Genomic DNA, 21,494 nt, shown 5'->3' with positions numbered 1-21,494 from the left:
ATAATGAGTTATGCAAAGACTTCCAAAACCAAAAAGATTGAAAAGTCTGGTATTTTTTAGTTTACACAAATAAGATGATTCATGAGAGGTAAACAAAATAATAAAGTTTTAAAAGGGTAAATCAGCTCTTCCTACTTCTCCTCTCATAATACAAGAACAAGGAAATATTCAATTAAGTTGAAAGGCAACAAATTTAAAATTAATAAAGAAAATACATACTTCATAATGCATAATTAACTTGTAGAACTCACTGTCACAAGATATCACTAAGGCCAAAAATTTGGTAGGATTCAGAAAAGAATTCTTTATTTACAGAAATAGTGAAGACATACACAGTTACATTAAGTAGAATAAAACTGTTTTTAGACAGTATATGAACCTTCACACTTCAGGGTATAAGTCAACTACTAAGGCTTAGGTTTAGGAAGAAATTTCACCTATGAGTTAGTGGACAAAAATGGAATAACCATGAGGTTCTCACATATTCCCCTGACACATCTGGTACTGGCCACTGTCAGAGACAAGAGACTGGACTAAATGAACTGCTGCTGATCCAATATGCCCATACCTATGCTCCAGATTCCTACACCCTAGCCAGCCCTCTCTCCCCTTTAATCTGCCACTGTGGTTTTTTGAATGTGCAATCATTAGATTTTGTAAATGGTTACTTCCAGTTTTTGTAAAAATTACAAGTGTATGGTTGGTTGCTAGAAGGGGAACAGACTCCTCCCTGGGGCTTGGAAGTTTTGTCAGCATGGTGCGGAATAGTCGGTTGGATTTGGAATACTTCACCTAAAATATTTATTTTTCAATTACAGTACAAATTTCTTATAAGATTAAGTGCAATTGGTGAATAATACTCACCAGAGCTTTGTACTCCTGATGAATCTCTGTATAGGACAACTTGCTTTCTTCTTCATCATCAAAAACTGAAATTAAAAAACAAACAAACTTGACTTTTCTTTAAAATGTATATGTCAATAGTACAAAGAGTATTTCAAATATTGAAATATTAAAGTTAGTGACCTTCAATTAAATGAAGCCCTAATTTAAAAGTAAGATCTACCTATTACAAAAGGTAATATATATTTAACCTCAAGTCACATACGCAGCCATGGCCCCAAGCCATCCAGGGAAAGAATGATATACAGGAATATCATAGTTTTCCAACTGCTAGAAAAATATGTTATGACAGTGGTAAACTGCAGAAAAACCGACAAATTATAAATATTTATTGTATTCAGATACATAACAGTTGGGAAGAGTGAGTTCAATATGCCCAATTTTCAAGAAAACATATGGCATGATTTGCAATACAACTCACATACTGCTTGCTCTAAGACTTTATACAATCATAGAATGATAGAATATCAGGGTTGGAAGGGACCTCTGGAGGCCATCTAGTCCAAGCCCCTGCTCAAAGCAGGACCAATCACCAACTAAATCATCCCAGATAGGGCTTTGTCAAGCCTAACCTTAAAAACCTCTATGGAAGGAGATTCCACCGCCTCCCTAGGTAACCCATTCCAGTGCTTCACCACCCTCCTAGTGAAAAAGTTTTTCCTAATAGCCAACCTAAACCTCCCCCACTGCAACTTGAGACCATTACTCCTTATTCTATCATCTGCTACCACTGAGAACAGTCTAGATCCATCCTCTTTGGAACCCCCTTTCAGGTAGTTGAAAGCAGCTATCAAATCCCCCCTCATTCTTCTCTTCTGCAGACTAAATAATCCCAGTTCCCTCAGCCTCTCCTCAGAAGTCATGTGCTCCAGTCCCCTAATCATTTTTGTTGCCCTCTGCTGGATGCTTTCCAATTTTTCCAAATCCTTCTTGTAGTGTGGACCCATTCTGGACCTGCTCCATGATTTTTCCAGGGACTGATAGAAACCTAGTGCCTTGGATTTGTGGTAACCAGGAGAGGCTTTACATGAATGTCATGTTTGAGAATAGGTGTAGATGTGTTTTGATGAAGCCCAGTTTGAGCCAGTCTTGAATTTAACAAGTTGCGTTGTAGAAAAACCCTTCTCACATAATGCATGTTTTGAAATTTCATCCATCAATACCTCCAAATCTAAGATGAAAATTTATTTTGAAGACTCTGCATTGATAACACTGAATGAGGTATCCTTTTTATCAAACTTAACAATGATTCACTGCTCTTGCACCATGAAGCTATATCTGTGTTGTCATCACACATTCGCACCAATGCTTTTGAACCTTGTCTGAAGGGCTCTGGATCTTATCTGACAAAATGACATCCCCTACCTAATGGAGCATTAACCTGAATATGAAACACTACGGAACAATGTGACTGTCTATACTATTATGTTCACCACTTTTCCAAGACTCTGACAAATTTTGTATAAAGTATACTGTACGAGATTTCATTAGAAAAGTCAATCTGTTAAATAATGTCCAGGTAAAATATGTGTGGCAATACTGTATGTAAAGTTACAAGATTCTACTGTATAACATTGTTATAACATGCCCAAAGTAGAGAAAAGTAGGCCCAAACCAGTTTTTCAGAGACAAAGACAGGCAGACACCTCAGCTAGGTGTTAAAGGGCTATCACCTGCTTAAGCAGCCATTCTCCAGCAACAAGACAGTGTAAACAAGAAATTTACATTTCATCACAGGGCAGTTCAAATCTCATGTCCACAACAGACTGTGTGTCCATGACTCAGCAAGGATGTTTCTAGCACAATAAATTGAATTATAAAGAGGGGACTTCATTCCTCCTCCCATCCGTCTGCTCATGACATCAATGAATACCTGAAGGACACTGAACTAAGGGGGTGGGTCCTAGGCTGAAAGGAGACCCAGCCTGTAAAATTTACTGCAGCATATGATGAGGAAAACCTTCACTTTGAATTCTGTCAGTTTGTTAAGTTAGCCACTAGATTGCGTTTTAATCTTTTGTAACCAATCCTGATTTATGCATCATCTTGTGATCACTTAAAAATAATCTTATGTAGTTAATAAACTTATTTTATTGTTTTATCTTAACCCTTGTGTTTGGAGTAAAGTGTGTGTGAAACTCCACTTGGGATAACAAGGCTGGTGCATTATCATTTTCCTTTGATGAAATGATGGACTTTCTATGAACCTGTTCTGTTCAAAAGGGTACTGAGCTAAGTTCCCCCTAAGCTGCGCACCTGGGTGGCTGCCCAGCATGCTATCAAATGCCGCACACTTCAGGCACAGCAGTTCAGGTGTCCCCCCCACACTGCCATGCTGCTCCTGCCCTCTGCCTTGGAGCTGCTCCCGGAAGCCTCCTGCTTGCAGCACAGAGCAGGGAGCGAGGGGGCACTGATGTCAGGGTGTCCTCCTCCCCCTGCCCCTATACAGAGCAGGGGGAGGGGACACGACAGGGCCTAGGATGGAGGGAGCTTGCTGGCAGCTGCTGCTGTGTCTGAATGCGCTGATCTACTTAAAAGGGCAGCATATTTAAAGTGAGGTCAGCATACTTAAAGGGGCAACGCGCGTCTCTGTCTCACACACACACACACACACACACACTCGTCTTTCACACTCACCTCCCAACACATACTTGTATTATTTTTGTTGTATTATTGTTGTTGTTGTTGTTACTTCTTGATACTTCTCTGAAAGAGTGTTATTTTAGCTTTTGCCTGGTCTATGCATTTCATAATTTTTATTTCTCTCTTACACTTAAATTTAATTCTTTGAGAAGTGAGTTCTAAAATGTCTAACCTGTCCTAACTGCATATTGCATCTAGGTATATTGCATCTAGGTTTTCGGTTTCTACTGATGGTGCACATAACAAAATTCATTCCACACATGGATGAAAAAAAATAGAGGGAACACTGATACTGAGCAATACAAGACACACATTTCTAAGGGACAAGGCTGGGATTAGGAATTTGCAGGCGTCACCCTGTATGTAATTCATGAGTGGCTAGCCAAAGCATTCACATAACATAGCTGGGAGTGATTTTAAATGTTGAAGGCTGTGTGAACAGGCCATGAGTGGATGTTCTGACAGCAAAGCAGCGTAAAAGGCATCCCAGGCTAGAGTAGTAAAGGGACATAGTTGTTCAAAAGTCCAGATTGTACCTTGGAGAATGTGAAAGATAACAGAAGGGTGAAACTATTAGGTTCAAATTCTTCGAAACAGAAATAGTCCTCGTTTGCACAGTACAACTTATCAACCCACATGGGAATAATACACTGCCTCAACTACTACTTGCTACTTGAAGCAGCCATGCATCAAAGTGACTTACTTTGAGCTGTAAAGAGTTTATGGCTTAATTCCATGAGATAACTCTGTATCTACACTGGAAAAAACATGACACGAGTCACTACCTTACTTCAAAGATTCTATGCATCAAGGGGGCTGCTCTGCAAATTTGCTCCGCACTGAAGAAACAGAGAAACAATTCAATGCCTAACCATCAAACTTCAAGCAGCCAGTGTTAATATCATCAGTGATTAGGTATCAAAGATAATGGGTCAGTACATTGGAGGATTGGGCCAAAAGAAATCTGATGAGGTTCAACAAGGACAAGTGCAAAGTCCTGCACTTAGGACGGAAGAAGCCCATGCACCACTACAGGCTGGGGACCGACTGGCTAAGCGGCAGTTCTGCAGAAAAGGACAGTGGGTGAGAAGCTGGATATGAGTCAGCAGTGTGTCCTTGTTACCAAGAAGGCTAACGGCATATTGGGCTGTATTAGTAGGAGCATTGGCATCAAATCGAGGGAAGTGATTATTCCTCTCTATTCGGCACTAGTGAGGCCACATCTGGAGTACTGCATCCAGTTTTGGGACCCCCACTACAGAAAGGATGTGGACAAACTGGAGAGAGTCCAGTGGAAGGCAACAAAAACGTTCAGGGAGCTGGGGCACATGACTTATGAAGAGAGGCTGAGGGAACTGGGATTGTTTAGTCTGCAGAAGAGAAGAGTAAGGGGGCATTTGATAGCAGACTTCAACTACCTGAAGTGGGGTTCCAAAGAGGATGGAGCTCGGCTGTTCTCAGTGGTGGCAGATGACAGAACAAGGAGCAATGGTCTCAAGTTGCAGTGGGGGAGGTCTAGATTGGATATTAGGAAACACTATTTCACTAAGAGAGTGGTGAAGCACTGCAATGGGTTACCTAAGGAGGTGGTGGAATCTCCATCCTTAGAGGTTTTTAAGGCCTGGGTTGACAAAGCCCTGGCTGGGATGATTAAGTTGAGGTTGGTCCTGCTTTGAGCAGGGGGTTGGACTAGATGGCCTCCTGAGGTCTCTGCCAACCCTAATCTTCTATGATTCTAGTATACTCAACAATATCAGCTTTGACTGAGCAGAGGCCTGGTTGAACAGCGTTCCGAACGCAGAGCTTCCATTTTGGGGTGCAGTTCACCAGTCTCAAGCCCTGAAGAATTAAAGCTACTTGCGCCAAGGTGATGAAGTGTATTGATGCTTTAACAAGGAGACTGGAGCTCATTGGTGCTTCAGACTGATGATGCAGTTTTGTATCAGTACCTCTTACCTTAAACTCTATGATCACAGTGTTTCCTACACTTCAAAGATGGTTCTATGTCAACATGTAGATTTCAGATTTGAAGACAGTATTGTGCCAATGTCTTAAATTTCAATTTTCAGAGTAACAGCCATGTTAGTCTGTATTCGCAAAAAGAAAAGGAGTACTTGTGGCACCTTAGAGACTAACCAATTTATTTGAGCATAAGCTTTCGTGAGCCACAGCTCACTTCATCGGATGCATACTGAGGAAAGTGTAGAAGATCGTTTATACACACAAAGAATGAAAAAATACCTCCCCCCACCCCATTCTCCTGCTGGCAATAGCTTATCTAAAGTGATCACTCTCCTTACAATGTGTATGATAATCAAGGTGGGCCATTTCCAGCACAAATCCAGGGTTTAACAAGAACGTCTGGGGGGAGGAGGGGAGTTAGGAAAAAACAAGGGGAAATAGGTTACCTTGCATAATGACTTAGCCACTCCCAGTCTCTATTCAAGCCTAAGTTAATTGTATCCAATTTGCAAATGAATTCCAATTCAACAGTTTCTCGCTGGAGTCTGGATTTGAAGTTTTTTTGTTGAAGAATTGCAACTTCCATGTCTGTAATCGCGTGACCAGAGAGATTGAAGTGTTCTCCGACTGGTTTATGAATAATTCTTGACATCTGATTTGTGTCCATTTATTCTTTTACGTAGCGACTGTCCAATTTGACCAATGTACATGGCAGAGGGGCATTGCTGGCACATGACGGCATATATCACATTGGTGGATGTGCAGGTGAACGAGCCTCTGATAGCGTGGCTGATGTTATTAGGCCCTGTGATGGTGTCCCAGCAGGAGAGTGGGGAGGGGGAAGTATTTTTTCATGCTTTGTGTGTATAAAATATCTTCTACACTTTCCAGAGTATGCATCCGATGAAGTGAGCTATGGCTCACGAAAGCTTATGCTCAAATAAATTGGTTAGTCTCTAAGGTGCCACAAGTACTCCTTAAATTTCAATTACTTCCTGAGTAAAATCCCAATTTAACAGGCAAAGATGCAAAAGCATACTTTACATGTTAGATCAGAAATCCACTTCAAGGTCTCTGAAGCAATCCAGGCTGACATACAGTTTGGATTTACAACAGTCTCATTTGGAGCTTTCAGGAGACACCACTCACCTTAACTTCCATGGTTTCAATGTGTCCTGTGTGAAAAGGCTACTCTATGTTCACAAGAATACTTCAGATTTAGAGGACTGTTCTACACAGAAAAGTTGAACCTCAGTGCTTCCCTGCATCAAAGTCTCCCTACCAGTTAGAGATACAAGACTGCACTTCAGATGTTGGATCAGGCATTCCACTTCAGGGAAGTTGCCTTTCAAGCAATCAAGGCTAAAAACAGTTTGTACTTAAAAGAGTCTCATTTTGAGGCCTCAGAAGATGTGAAGCACTCCACTCTCTCCAGACTCCAGCTTGGGGAAATGCCTTCAGGACAAGAGATGCCCCAATGCAACTCTAAAGCACTCTTCACCTTCAAATATCATTTCAAATTTAATCTAAAAGAGAAAGCAAGAGACAAAAATAAATATGAACTGTCTCCAGGAGCCAAGAGAAGGAGCTGAAGCTAGAAATCAATATCGTCAAATGTCCCTTAAAGGCTATGGATGCACTTAACAGTGAAGGAATATCAACACTCAACGGAAATAAGGTCAACAACCCTGTGATGGGGTGTACATATTCCACACTAGACCAAGTTGGGAAGATGATAACTACCTGCAAAGGGAGCCAGGAAGAGGGCTTGTCCCACCCTAGAGAACTTATGTAGCCTACCAACTGCAGAAAGAAGGTTCCCATCTTGGCTCATGAGGGCAGGTATTTAACCAGGAAAGGGAATAACTGTGTGGGGTGGGCGGGGTCTTAGCTTCTCAGAGAGAAGTATCCTGTTTCTGGGGAAACTTACCAGAGCCAGGCAGCTCTCAGGCTTTTCTCTGAATAGATGGCCTGAAGATCCTGAAATGAGGACTGATTTATTCATGCCAGAGATGGTGTCTTGCCATATTTTCTGGTGCAGATAGCTGTTTGTGCTCCTCCCAATACCAGGAAGAAACAGAGCCAGGAGACTTCCCAGACAAAGATGAGCTTGAGGACCTGGAGAACCTGGGAGACAAATTGCTTTATCCCTGCTAGAAGATGGAACTCTTCACTAGGGACTCTCAGATCAGATGGATTATTTTCCTTTTATTTTGATAATTCAGAATAAAATTATAGAAGTAAGCAAGCATTTCAAGAAAACTGAACAGAACCCCAGAAGAAAGTACCTCTTGGGAACTACAACCTCAGTCAAGGTGACATTACTCTGTTGCACCCTGGACAATAAGATGGAAATATGTGCCCAGCAACAGAGGGACTACCATAATGAGTCTTACACTTATTTATAATAGTTGCAGGTTTACAATAGTTCACACAGACTTTCTGAAATAAAACAGGATCTATATTATTCAGCAACACTGGGTAATGGGGCTTAGGGATATAGCCTTGGGACATTCCTTGCTTGTACTTGAAGCCAGTAAATCCCTCAAGAGTTAATGAAAGAGTTGCTCCCTGCTCCTGTTCTTAGAAGGGAAGAAAGGCTGCTAAACAACAATGTAAGATTTAAATACTGAATTGTGAAGTTATAGAAACTACTAAGAGCTGTTAATAATTAAACTAATACTAAGACTTCTTACAATACTCCCCCCTCCACCCCTCTGGAGTCTATCATACTTCTGACAAGCTAAGATCTGTTCAGAAAAATCCTGGAGTTAAAAGGCAGATTTCATCAAGACTATGGTTGCTTCACTAAATTACAGAATTAAAAAGTCAGATGAACCTGACATTTCATTAGTATTGTACAGATATAAATAAAGGAGAGTTGCCTAGAAGTACTTCTGAAAGCTTTAGAAATCTCAGACAAGCCTGTAATACATATCGATGCACACAACATACATAAGTGACAAATTATACTTCTAATGGATCTGTGACTACCCCACCATCACTCTGTCCACTAATTAACCTCTGCTGTAATTACAATCAACTTTCCAAACAGCTAGAAAAATGTTATCTCCTCCCACCCTCTCTTCCCAATTTATACTGGCCTGTGTCCCAAGGCAAACCATAGCCTCTTTGGACAAGTGAATGGCTTAAAGTCTTTGTCTACCACACAGAATTAAAAATGAGTGCACATCGCTGTCAGATGCTAATATATCAGACGTTATGAGAGACAAGAGGGAGCTGCAGCTAGAACCTCCAAGGACCGGAGCTGTGCAACATCTTGTATAACAAGATGTAGAATAGTCAGCACTAGGTCAGAGTGCAGGTCACAGTGACAAAAGATACAGAAGCAGTCAGTGCTTCAGCCCTGTTTGTAATGTCTCAGACATATGACATGAAGGTCTGTTATTGAAAAGTTTCATGGATTTCTGTGCCTTATTGACAGAACCAGATCATCAGACCTCATCCATGATGCTTAAATATAGAAGTGTTATCTTAAGTCAGTTTGTTAGCAATGATAAATTTCCCTCCCTTGAACCCTTGTATAGTTGGACATTGACTAAAATTTTCAAATTTAGGTATCTTAAATTAGGCACCAAATCTATATTTCCTCACAAATAAAAGTGCTTTTTCCCCCCCAGGGGGTTGAGCACATCTGAAAAATCTAATGACTTTTATATATGTGCCTAAACATGGATTTAGGTATCCAATGCTGGGCACTAAGTTGAAATGCAAGGTGGGTGAGAAAAGATCTTTTATTGGAACAACTTCTGTTGGTGAGAGAGACAAGCAGTGGTTTCCCTAGGAACTGAAATGGGGGGTGGGGGGTTGTGGGTTTTTTTTCGAATATACAGGAGGATGAGGGCCAATGAGGGGTGAGACCATGAGGGTGAATGTGGGCTGTACCGCACCATAGTAAAAACTGAAAAATGTTTCACAACCATTTTATTAAATTTAACTCATGTTTTAAAATCATCACAGAAATTAAAGCTGGCTACTCAAGCCTACTATGAAGCACATCATCTACATTCTTGTTGGTTTCTTGTAATTTCGCACAACGCTGTTAATGAACTTCTCAAATGCAGTGCATTAATCTTTGGTGGCTTCTTGTGCGTCCGGTACTTCCAGTCCTTCATGATATACTCATGATCAGGCAGAAGGCAACTTCTTTCAGAACTCAAAATTACATTCAATGAGGAAAAAGAACGCTCAGCTTCAGCTATTGTGACTGGGAGTAGCAAGAGATTAATTCCTAATTCTTTCATTCCAGGAGGGAAACATAGCATAAATATTGAGTCAAACCGCTAGTGATGATAAAAGGTTGATGTTAAATCTTCAAACATTCATCGTATGATATTTCACTCTGTGTTCAAATTCTCTATTCTGTCCTGATCACATAGCAGCCCCACTGCTGTAGTGCCTCACTCCACTCAACTGTCGATATTTTATAAGACAGGCATCTGTAAAACTATGTAGAGGTTGAGTAGAATCCAGAATTCGCTGTTGTAGATTTTTAAGAATCTAGTCTGTTTACTTTTTCAGCTGGCTTAACAAACACTTCTTGTCCTCTTCAGTTAAGGATTCAATATAAGTGTCTTCATTAGTCAACTTCAGGACTGAAGTCTTTGCTTCTTCTAGTACGTTTTCAATGGATAGCTCTCTGATTGACCCAAGTGTAGCATCTATTACTGGACAAAGATCTTCTAGTATTGTAGCAGATGACATTGTTTAATGACCCAAGTAGACTTACAAGAGAGAGAATGGCTAAAGTTTTCTCTGAACTTAGTAGCAAAATAGTCCACCAGTCTCACTACTTAGATCAGTCCCATCTCAGTAGATACTTTCCAAAGCCAATAATAACAGTTGCAGTAACTTTAAGACAACAGCCAAGGGTCGTTCAAGAGAAAGCCAGTGGATTTTTCCAGGTTGGACTAATTTCAACTTCAGTGCCAGTATATCTGCTATTTTTTCCAAGATGTTACTCCTTTTGGACTCTTGCTGAAAAAAAGAGTATAACCAAGTAAATATATGGCCTTTTTAATGTCTTTTGAAGATTCTGCAACTCAGACCACTGCTAGTTGGAGTAGATGGCCTCTGCAATGTGTATAGGAGAGATTAAGGTTACGTTTTTCTATAAGCAAATTTGCACTCCACTGTGTCCTCCAGAGAAGTTTGCAGCTCCATCAAATACACAAGCAGCCATCTGTTTGGGGTTCAATTTACAAGCATTTAACTCTTCTAAGAGGTGGGTTGTCCCAGATGCAGCCAGTGTGTCTCCTGGAACCTGAACATCTAGAAGTGCATCTATTGGCCTAGCACTGACATCAAGAAATCACTGTGTGTGTTATAATACTGGATGCCCATTTGCACTGGTGCATTCATCAGCCATGTACTCACATATTTTGGATGTGGTGAAAGAGTTCTTCAATTTTTCAACTGCTGAGTCTTTCACTGTTGCACCACATGCTTCTAACCAATCAGTTAAGTTTCCTGCAGAAAGATAGTGACCATTTGCTGGTCTTATTCAGAATCAGTGTTCAATTTAAGGATTAACAAGTGACAATGCACTTAACATTGGCCTCCAGTTTGTACAGTGTGGTATCTCTTGCTTAAATAGACTGGTTCATAAGGTTTTCTGCCTGGCCATTCAATCCAGAGGCGTGATGTTTTTCACCCTTTTCATGTAGGTTGTCAGTATTGGCTTTGCTGATTGGTTTGGCAAACCAAACTCCTCCACTTTTACTACATAAATCCATCATACTCCCACATCTTGAATACTGTATGCAGTTCTGGCCACCCCATCACAAAAAAGATATATTGGAATTCAAAAAGATACAAAGAAGGGCAACTAAAATGATTAGGGGTATGGAACAGATTCCATATGAGGAGAGATTAAAAAGACTGGGATTTTCAGCTTGGAAAAGAAACAACTAAGAGGGGATACAACAGCAGACTATAAAATCTCGACTGATATGGAGAAAGTGTATAAGGAAATGTCACTTACCCCTTCACTTAACACAAGAACTAGGAGTCACCCAATAAAATTAATAGGCAGCAACTTTAAAACAAACAAAAGGAAGTAATTCTTCACACAACGCACAGTCAACCTATGGAACTTTTTGCTAGGTGATGTTGTGAAGGCCAGAACTATAGCAGGGTTCAAAAAAGAACTAGATAAGTTCACGGAGGATAAGTCCATCAATGGCTATTAGCCGGATGGGCAGGGATGCAACATCATGCTCTGAGAGTCCTAGCCTCTGTTCACCAGGAGGCAGGAGTGGACAATAGGGGATGGATCACTCAATGATTGCCAGTTCATAGAATCATAGAATCATAGAATATCAGGGTTGGAAGGGACCCCAGAAGGTCATCTAGTCCAACCCCCTGCTCAAAGCAGGACCAATTCCCAGTTAAATCATCCCAGCCAGGGCTTTGTCAAGCCTGACCTTAAAAACCTCTAAGGAAGGAGATTCTACCACCTCCCTAGGTAACGCATTCCAGTGTTTCACCACCCTCTTAGTGAAAAAGTTTTTCCTAATATCCAATCTAAACCTCCCCCACTGCAACAGTTCATTCCCTTTGAAGCACCTGGCATTGGCAACTGTCGGAAGACAGTATACCGGGCTAGGTGGACCATTGGTCTGACCCAATATGGCAGTTCTTATGAAAAAATGTATTAGAATATAATAATAAAAATGTTTAGTACAGAAACTCCCCAAGATAACAACTTCTTAAGATAGCGATGATGTGAGATAATGACCTCGGAAAATAATGCATTTTAAAAATCTTGGCCTACTAGGAAATGTATATTTATATACCTTTCCCAGTCACAAATCTAGCACTCTGGAGCAAAGTCACTAACACATAGTCCAACAAACAAATATCCCTTTCACGTGCCACTCCCTTTTCCCTCCAACACACGCCACTCATAGCTCTTGTCCTTGCTCATTGGAGACCCTAAGTTCAGAGGTGCTTTCATATGAATTCATCTCCCACGCTGGGGGATACGAGGGAGAAGGCACCTTGCCAATTCCTCCAGCTGCTCGCCACTCACACCAGCCACTTGCTCTGGCCACCACTGTTTGTCGTGCCACCACTCCATCATTGATGGCTCTGAGCCATCATCTTCTGCTGCCACCTGCCACTGTGACCTTTGTGAGTTGGTCTCTTGAGGTTGAACCCAGCTCTCAGTGATTTCAGCTCTCAGTGGGAGAACCTCACTGCTAGTGCAGGCTGGGCAGCCTCTTCCACAGAAACACTGTCCTGCAGCAGGTCTAAGCACTTAGACCTGATCATCAGGGAATGGATGGCCAGGATCCCCTGGGGGACTAACTTGAAGGGGAAAGGAGTCCAGGAGAGCTGGCTGTATTTCAAGGAATCCCTGTTGAGGTTACAGGGACAAACCATCCCGATGAGTCGAAAGAATAGTAAATATGGCAGGCGACCAGCTTGGCTTAATGGTGAAATCCTAGCGGATCTTAAACATAAAAAAGAAGCTTACAAGAAGTGGAAGGTTGGACATATGACCAGGGAAGAGTATAAAAATATTGCTCGGGCATGTAGGAATGTTATCAGGAGGGCCAAATCGCACCTGGAGCTGCAGCTAGCAAGAGATGTCAAGAGTAACAAGAAGGGTTTCTTCAGGTATGTTGGCAACAAGAAGGAAGCCAAGGAATGTGTGGGCCCCTTACTGAATGAGGGAGGCAACCTAGTGACAGAGGATGTGGAAAAAGCTAATGTACTCAATGCTTTTTTTGCCTCTGTCTTCACTAACAAGGTCAGCTCCCAGACTGCTGCGCTGGGCATCACAAAATGCGGAAGAGATGGCCAGCCCTCTGTGGAGATAGAGGCGGTTAGGGACTATTTCGAAAAGCTGGACGTGCACAAGTCCATGGGGCCGGACGAGTTGCATCCGAGAGTGCTGAAGGAATTGGCGGCTGTGATTGCAGAGCCACTGGCCATTATCTTTGAAAACTCGTGGCGAACCGGGGAAGTCCCGGATGACTGGAAAAAGGCTAATGTAGTGCCAATCTTTAAAAAAGGGAACAAGGAAGATCCTGGGAACTACAGGCCAGTCAGCCTCACCTCAGTCCCTGGAAAAATCATGGAGCAGGTCCTCAAAGAATCAATCCTGAAGCACTTGCATGAGAGGAAAGTGATCAGGAACAGCCAGCATGGATTCACCAAGGGAAGGTCATGCCTGACTAATCTAATCGCCTTTTATGATGAGATTACTGGTTCTGTGGATGAAGGGAAAGCAGTGGATGTATTGTTTCTTGACTTTAGCAAAGCTTTTGACACGGTCTCCCATAGTATTCTTGTCAGCAAGTTAAGGAAGTATGGGCTGGATGAATGCACTATAAGGTGGGTAGAAAGCTGGCTAGATTGTCGGGCTCAACGGGTAGTGATCAATGGCTCCATGTCTAGTTGGCAGCCGGTATCAAGTGGAGTGCCCCAAGGGTTGGTCCTGGGGCCGGTTTTATTCAATATCTTCATAAATGATCTGGAGGATAGTGTGGATTGCACTCTCAGCAAATTTGCGGATGATACTAAACTGGGAGGAGTGGTAGATACGCTGGAGGGGAGGGATAGGATACAGAAGGACCTAGACCAATTGGAAGATTGGGCCAAAAGGAATCTGATGATGTTCAATAAGGATAAGTGCAGGGTCCTGCACTTAGGACGGAAGAACCCAATGCACAGCTACAGACTAGGGACCGAATGGCTAGGCAGCAGTTCTGCGGAAAAGGACCTAGGGGTGACAGTGGACGAGAAGCTGGATATGAGTCAGCAGTGTGCCCTTGTTGCCAAGAAGGCCAATGGCATTTTGGGATGTATAAGTAGGGGCATAGCGAGCAGATCGAGGGACGTGATCGTTCCCCTCTATTCGACATTGGTGAGGCCTCATCTGGAGTACTGTGTCCAGTTTTGGGCCCCACACTTCAAGAAGGATGTGGATAAATTGGAGAGAGTCCAGCGAAGGGCAACAAAAATGATTAGGGGACTGGAACACATGACTTATGAGGAGAGGCTGAGGGAGCTGGGATTGTTTAGCCTGCAGAAGAGAAGAATGAGGGGGGATTTGATAGCTGCTTTCAACTACCTGAAAGGGGGTTCCAAAGAGGATGGCTCTAGACTGTTCTCAATGGTAGCAGATGACAGAACGAGGAGTAATGGTCTCAAGTTGCAGTGGGGGAGGTTTAGATTGGATATTAGGAAAAACTTTTTCACTAAGAGGGTGGTGAAACACTGGAATGCGTTACCTAGGGAGGTGGTAGAATCTCCTTCCTTAGAGGTTTTTAAGGTCAGGCTTGACAAAGCCCTGGCTGGGATGATTTAACTGGGAATTGGTCCTGCTTTGAGCAGGGGGTTGGACTAGATGACCTTCTGGGGTCCCTTCCAACCCTGATATTCTATGATTCTATGATTCTATGATCAGTGATTTCAGCTCTACTGAACACTTAAAAAAACAAAAGACTATGGAGCCTAATCAGCTCTATCTTTCAATTGGGGAGGGGGCAAAAGAAATAATGCCTGTGACTCTTAGGCAGAGCCCACACCACCAAGCAAAGCACATCCCCCATGCTCCATCTTTCTCTCTACTGGGATCTAACATCCAAACCCACTCCATAGCAACTGCAGTTCAGTTGAGGTTGACCCCATGCTTAATTTGTAATGAAAGAAATGCCGGGGCTCAAGCAATTAGTTACCGGGGTTCAAGCAATTTTTTTACTTTCATAACTGATGGGGCAAGCCCAGAGGTCCCAGGGCTATTAAGTGCCAAGCCTAGATGTGTCAGGGCTCAGCTGTCAAGACCTGGCACAAATTAAGCACTGAGGGTGACCCCCTCAGTCAAGACAGGCTCAGTACAGTTCTGCTGCCCTTTACTCATACAATAAGGATAACAACATTTCATTACTACTGCAATCAATACTAAAGTGATTTGTAACTCAACATCAGCCAAAATTGATCACTTGAGCAACACAGCTCTGTCTGATAGATATCTAGGCACAGTAGGTGTTTGTATGTAAATACACAAATGCACACTGGAAAACATAATCCCAACTATATGTATAAAATGATGTGGTCTAAATTAGCTGTTACCACTCTACAAAGAAACCTTGGCGTCATTGAGGATAGTTCTCTGAAAACATGCACTCAATGTGCAGCGGCAGTCAAAAAAGCAAACAGAATGTTGGGAATCATTAACAAAGGGATAGATAATAAGACAGAAAATATCATACCGCCTCTATATCAATCCATGGTATGCCCACATCTTGAATACTGCATGCAGATTTGGTCACCCCATCTCAAAAATGATATATTGGAATTGGAAATGGTACAGAAAAGGGCAACAAAAATGACTAGGGGTATGGAATGTCTTCTGTATGAGGAGAGATTAATAAGACTGGGACTTTTTAGCTTGGACAAGAGACAACTAAGGGAGGATATGATAGAGGTCTATAGCATCATGACTGGTGTAGAGAAAGTAAACAAGGAAGTGGTATTTACCCCTTCTCATAACATAAGAACTAGGGGTCACCAAATGAAATGAATAGGCAGCAGGTTTAAAACAAACAAAAGGAAATATTTCTTCACACAGTGCACAGTCAACCTGTGGAACTCCTTAACAGAGGATATTGTGAAGGCCAAGATTATAACAGGGTTCAAAAACGACCTAGATAAATTCATGGAGGATAGGTCCATCCATGGCTATTAGCCAGGATGGGCAGGGATGGTGTCCCTAGCCTCTGTTTGCCAGAAGCTGGGAATGGGAGACAGGGGATGGATCACTTGATGACTGCCTGTTCTGTTCATTCCCTCTGGGGCACCTGGCATTGGCCACTGTCGGAAGACAGGATACTGGGCTAGATGTACCTTTGGTCTGACCCAGTTGTGACGCTGCACTCCATAACGTTTTACGGAAATATGCTTATGAGTGTGAATATAATGTAACTGGAATATGCTTATGCAAAAGGTCTCTTGTAAGGTATCATTACAAAGCTTATAATCTACTGAATATATTCCTCCTATTTGTATGCATGTATCATTCTTGTATCTGAAAGCAGAAATATGAAGTATAACTCTGAGGTCCTATTGTAATTATGCAAAGTGTGGGCCATTAATGGTGGTTTAGAAGTTTGATGGCTCCCATTGACTAGGACAATTGGTTGTAAATGGTCTATTTACTTGCAAACCTTCCTGGGTGCGGGCAGGCCAGCCCGTGGGAAATGAAAAATGAGGTGTTACAGTGACATGGGACCATGTCACCTGATACTGGAATCCATCTTAAATCTGGTACTTTTCCATTTAGAAGGAGGGGTAGGGACCCAGAGGGACAAAAGATTCCCGCCTTGTGCCAAAGCTATAAAAGGGGGTGGAACAGAACAAAGAGGCTGCCAGTCATGAGAACACACCTGTTTTCCACCTAAGATGTCTGCTGGAACTAACAAGGACTGTACTGGGAAAAAGATTGGGCCCTGACCAGGAAGGCGTCTAGTCTGTGAAAGAAACTTATTGGAACATCTCTGAGGGTAAGATTTTACCTGTAATCAGTTTCTTAATGCACTAGGCTTAGACTTGCATGTTTTTGCTTTATTTTGCTTGGTAACTGACTTTGTTCTGTCTGTTATTACTTGAAACCACTTAAATCCTACTTTTTATATTTGATAAAATCACTTTTGTTTATTAGTAAACCCTGAGTAAGTGATTAATACCTGGGGGAGCAAACACCTGTGCATCTCTCTCTATCAGTGTTATACAGGGTGGACAATTTATGAGTTTACCCTGTATAAGCTTTATACAGAGTAAAACGGATTTATTTGGGGTTTAGATCCCATTGGAAACTGGGTGTCTGGGTGCTGGAGATAGGTGACCTGCTGAACAGTCTTTAGTCAAAGTCTGTAGCTTTGGGGGCATGGACCAGAACTGGATCTGTGTTGCAGCAGGCTAGCATGTCTGACTCAACAAAGCAGGGTTCTGGAGTCCCAAACTGGCAGGGAAAATGGGCTCAGGGGTAATCTCAGCACGTCAGGTGACCGTCCCAAGGGGGTCTCTGTTACCGAACCTGTCATACCAGTATGGCCGTTCTTATGTTCAGTCTGGTCCTGAAGCCTTCCCTCTCCACCCCTTGGCTCATCACTAGCTATCAGGGGAGAGCTCACAATTTGCTTACAAATCACAATTTGAAATTATTAGGTTAGCCAACATTGCCAAAAAGAATACACTGCCATTGTCATAAAAAACAACAGCTGTGTGAGGAAGCTAATCTTTGTTCATATTTTCAAACCTATTATGCTTTTTCAGGTACAAGTATTTTATCATATACTGTATGTGCTTTTAAAGTGTGTATTAATGTTTCAATTTCAATTCAAATTTCCAACCAAATACTAAATTGGCAACACTTCATGTAACTAGTTGACCACTGGGGGACTGATGGAGAAATTCAGGGCGGAGGTACAAGCTTTCAAACCACACAGAGCTCTTCTTCAGGTATGGGAAAGGTACTCCCTCTGTCACAGCAACATGCAAGGTGGAACAGATTGTTCAGCATACGTAATTAGCACATACATTCAAGGCAGAGTGGCCCATTAACACCTCTGAAGTCATAGGACAAAAAGAGGGGGTTAGCAGGTTACAGACTGTTGTAATAAACCACAAATCCAGTATCTCTGTTCAAAGTCCTTGATTTTTAAGCCATGTCTACACTACCACTTATGTCGGCAAAACTTATATCGCTAGGTGGTGTGAAAAAAAAACACACCACAAGCAATGTAAGTTTCGCTGGCATAAGTAGTAGTATGCACAGCTACTGCCTCTCATTGGGGGTGGTTTAATTATGTTGATGGGACAGCTCTCTCCCATTGGCACAGAGCGGCTGCAAGAGAGATCTTATATCGGTGCAGCTGCATCGGTACATCTGTGCCGCTGTAAGGTCTCTAGTGTAGACATAGCCTTAGTGTCTAGCAGAGGAATGAATTTAAGCTTCCAGGCTCACCTTCTGAAACTGTTATGCAGATTTTCTTTAAGGATGAGGACTGACAGGTCAGAAAAGTGATTGCTTTGTGAGAAGTGTTCACCCTCAAAGCAATACCATACCACTAAAATCTTTATACCCCACAATCACTTATTTATATAAACTTTAGATTAAAGAAAATTTTGAATAATAATAATTAGCATTTCTAGAAGTCATTTACTAGACAGTAAATGACCTGTTCATTCCTTGTACTGAATCAGTAAATTATCTGTCAATTACTGGAAATTACATTTTCCAAGAGCAAAACAATAGATATAAAATGCTTTAATGCATTTGTTAATAATGTAAAACCTGCAAAGAGTAATAAAACCTTTCTTTAGTGTCTGTAACAGTCCCAAAAACCTTAACTCCTGCCAAACTACTTTCATGAACTCCTGACTCTAACATGCACAATTAAAAGTCCTGCTAATTATCAATTATTAAAGCAACTCCATTGACCTTTCATAAATGTCAAGACCGTTCTAAGCTTTACAATGAAGAACTTCACTAAGTATGTCTCCATGGGACACTTAAAATTTCCATCTTTATTTGATACTATCCCGTGTTGAGCATAAGCTTTCATGAGCTACAGCTCACTTCATCAGATCCTCAAATAAATTTGTTAGTCTCTAGGGTGCAACAAGTACTCCTTTTCTTTTTGTGAATACAGACTAACACAGCTGCTACTCTGAAATCTATCCCCTGTTGGAGGCACAGCACTGAGTCACTAGAAAGTAAGACTAGCAGAGCACAGATCTAAGGACCAGCTTAATGCTTTCTGAGAAGCCCTTGGGAGAAGGATGGTGCCTGACACGCAGGCAGGTCTCGCCCCCACGGAACGAGTCCGGCACATTTGCAGGCCAGATCCCAGGGCACTAACCGGCGGCCTTGTAACCAGCCTCGGCAGAGAGGCCACGCCCCGAGTAGCCGTGGTGACTGCGCTTGGGGGAGCTGGCGCTGCTACTGCGGGCCGAGAGGTCCCGCGCTCCAGAGAAGTTATAAAAGCTTTATTTACAGGGCAGTGTCTTCACAGAGGCTTGGAAGCAGCATCCCCAGCCCTGCTCCAGCAGAGGTAATGGGTTGTAAAGTCCAGCTTCTCCATGCTAAATCCAGAAGGGGAATCTAGGCCTGGAACAGGGGGCGGTAGATGCACCTGCCCTCGCTTTCTAGGGTGCAAGCCGGCGCCGACGAGAAGGAGCTAGGGGAGGGGCACAACGGTACCCTCAGCTCAGGGTCCCCGAGACCGCTTTAGCTTCTCTCTCAATAAACAGAAAGGGGGGCAGCGCGCACGATGAGCCGGGGCCCGAATGTCTCTCAACGGGCCTAGCAACGCCCTTCTCCCCAGTGAGCCCCTGCCACAGCGCTTTTTGAGGGGAAGGAGGGAGGCTCTGCCGCTCCAGCCCCGGGAGGGTCCCCGCCCCCTGCCTCTCACCCGCGCACTTCTGCTCCATGAACTCCAGGATGGGGATGGACCAGGCAGGCCCGCGCAGGAAGCCGGCGATGCTGTCAACCACCCACTCCACGTCCGCCTCGCCCTCCGCCGCCATCGGGGCGAGTCTGGGCCGCCGCCGACTGCCCTCGCACAAGCTCCGGGGGAACACAGGAAGGCCCGGGTAGAGTTACGGCGGCGGTTGGGGCTTCGTTAGGTCACTGTCGCAGCGGTCGTCACACAGGGAGCGCGCGCTCCGCTGAGCGTTCGATCCCGTCGCGCGCTTTCTTCCTAGTGTTACGCAGGTGTAAAGCGCGCGACAGCAGCGTCACTGTGGCACGGTCCAGGTGAGACACAGGCGCCGGCGGACAGAATGTTGGGCGGGGCCGCGCCTCAGGACCCGGAGCGCACTGGAAGCAGCCGGGGCGGTCTCTGGCTGCGAGGCCACGCGCTGGCGCTGGGGGCGCGCGGGAGCGGAGGAGAGTTGACCCCGTGGGCCGTTCTGGTCCTGGTGCTGCCCCTGGACTGTAAGAACAGCCATGCGAGGGTGGGCCGCCCTGCTTTCTCCGAAAGTTCTGCCCCTGGAGCTCCGCAGCGGCCCTCGCTTCCCGGGCCAGGGGTTTCCCCCTGTCCTCACAGGCTCTTCTGCGGCTGGCTTGAACAATCCCTGAGCACCTGGCTGAGGGAGCTGCAGCAGGGTAATTACACCAGGCAACCCCCAGCATGTTGGTATAGTATGGCATGCAATGGACCAGTGCACTGTACCCAGTGAAGAGGTGAGCCACAGCAGGTCATTACTGTGGGGAGAGGTGTCTCTGTGTGGTAGCTAGAGGCTAGTGCAAACATTCCCAGAATTATAGAGACAGGCCTGGGCCCCAAATACTCTGATGTCCTGTTTACCTCTTCCCAGAGCTCTGAGACCTGTTTGCATCCTGATTTCACAAATGCTGTGGCAGAGTAGCAGCAATCAGCTGTCCCCAGGTTACCCATGAGATGATTTTTTTAAAGAGAGTTTTCTTATATTGCATATTAGTTTAACCAATATAACTTCTTGGACTTTAAAATACCCATTTTTATGCTTTTGGGAGAAATTACAAAAGCGGAGATGGAGATCATCTGGAAAATCTGGTTCATATAAATGAATTGACCTCTGACCCCAGTACTGTGCTACTTTCCCATGCTGTTCCAGAATTTTCATGAAAATGGCTGTGTGCAAGTAGGCGTACACAGGAGGACATCAAGTAACTATAGGGAGATATGTTCTGTCTCTACCGTGTTGCCTAAAATCCATCTAATGCATTTTAATTATAAATGGCTTTTTTTACCACAGCACATTGTGAAAGGTCAGAATTGACAACCTTGATGCAAGCTACCCAACAATGACTACAGTGTTGATAAGTAGCCATTATGTAGGGGACATTAATCAAAGCCCTCAAATAAGTAACAGATTGAAAAGCTGAATTCCTTTAAAACTGGAAACAAAGTTCCATCCAACCCTATTATGTTGATATTACACAGAGATTAACATAACTAAACCTGGCA

The 21,494-nt window shown here is 43.3% G+C and overlaps 1 protein-coding gene across 2 annotated transcripts in view; it reads right to left on the bottom strand.

Annotated features, from left to right (window-relative positions):
• Positions 1 to 20,705, bottom strand: part of CFAP36 (cilia and flagella associated protein 36) — a 101,262-nt gene extending 80,557 nt beyond the window's left edge. The window contains exons 1-2 of one of the 2 annotated variants that reach the window (XM_084624217.1): positions 19,956 to 20,705; positions 865 to 929 (exon numbers count right to left, since the gene is read on the bottom strand). In XM_084624217.1, the coding sequence (XP_084480343.1) occupies positions 865 to 929; positions 19,956 to 20,070 (180 nt within the window). In that variant the 5' untranslated portion in view covers positions 20,071 to 20,705. The remainder of the gene's footprint in view (positions 1 to 864; positions 930 to 19,955) is intronic. The other variant, XM_084624218.1, reaches the window with a different exon arrangement.
• Between the last annotated feature and the right edge of the window lie 789 nt (positions 20,706 to 21,494).

This window comes from Lepidochelys olivacea (genome assembly GCF_965140295.1).
Source record: "Lepidochelys olivacea isolate rLepOli2 genome assembly, chromosome: 3".
Classification (NCBI taxonomy): Eukaryota; Metazoa; Chordata; order Testudines; family Cheloniidae; genus Lepidochelys; species Lepidochelys olivacea.
Note: the sequence above shows the minus strand (reverse complement) of the source record. Positions and strands in the feature narration are given on the sequence as shown.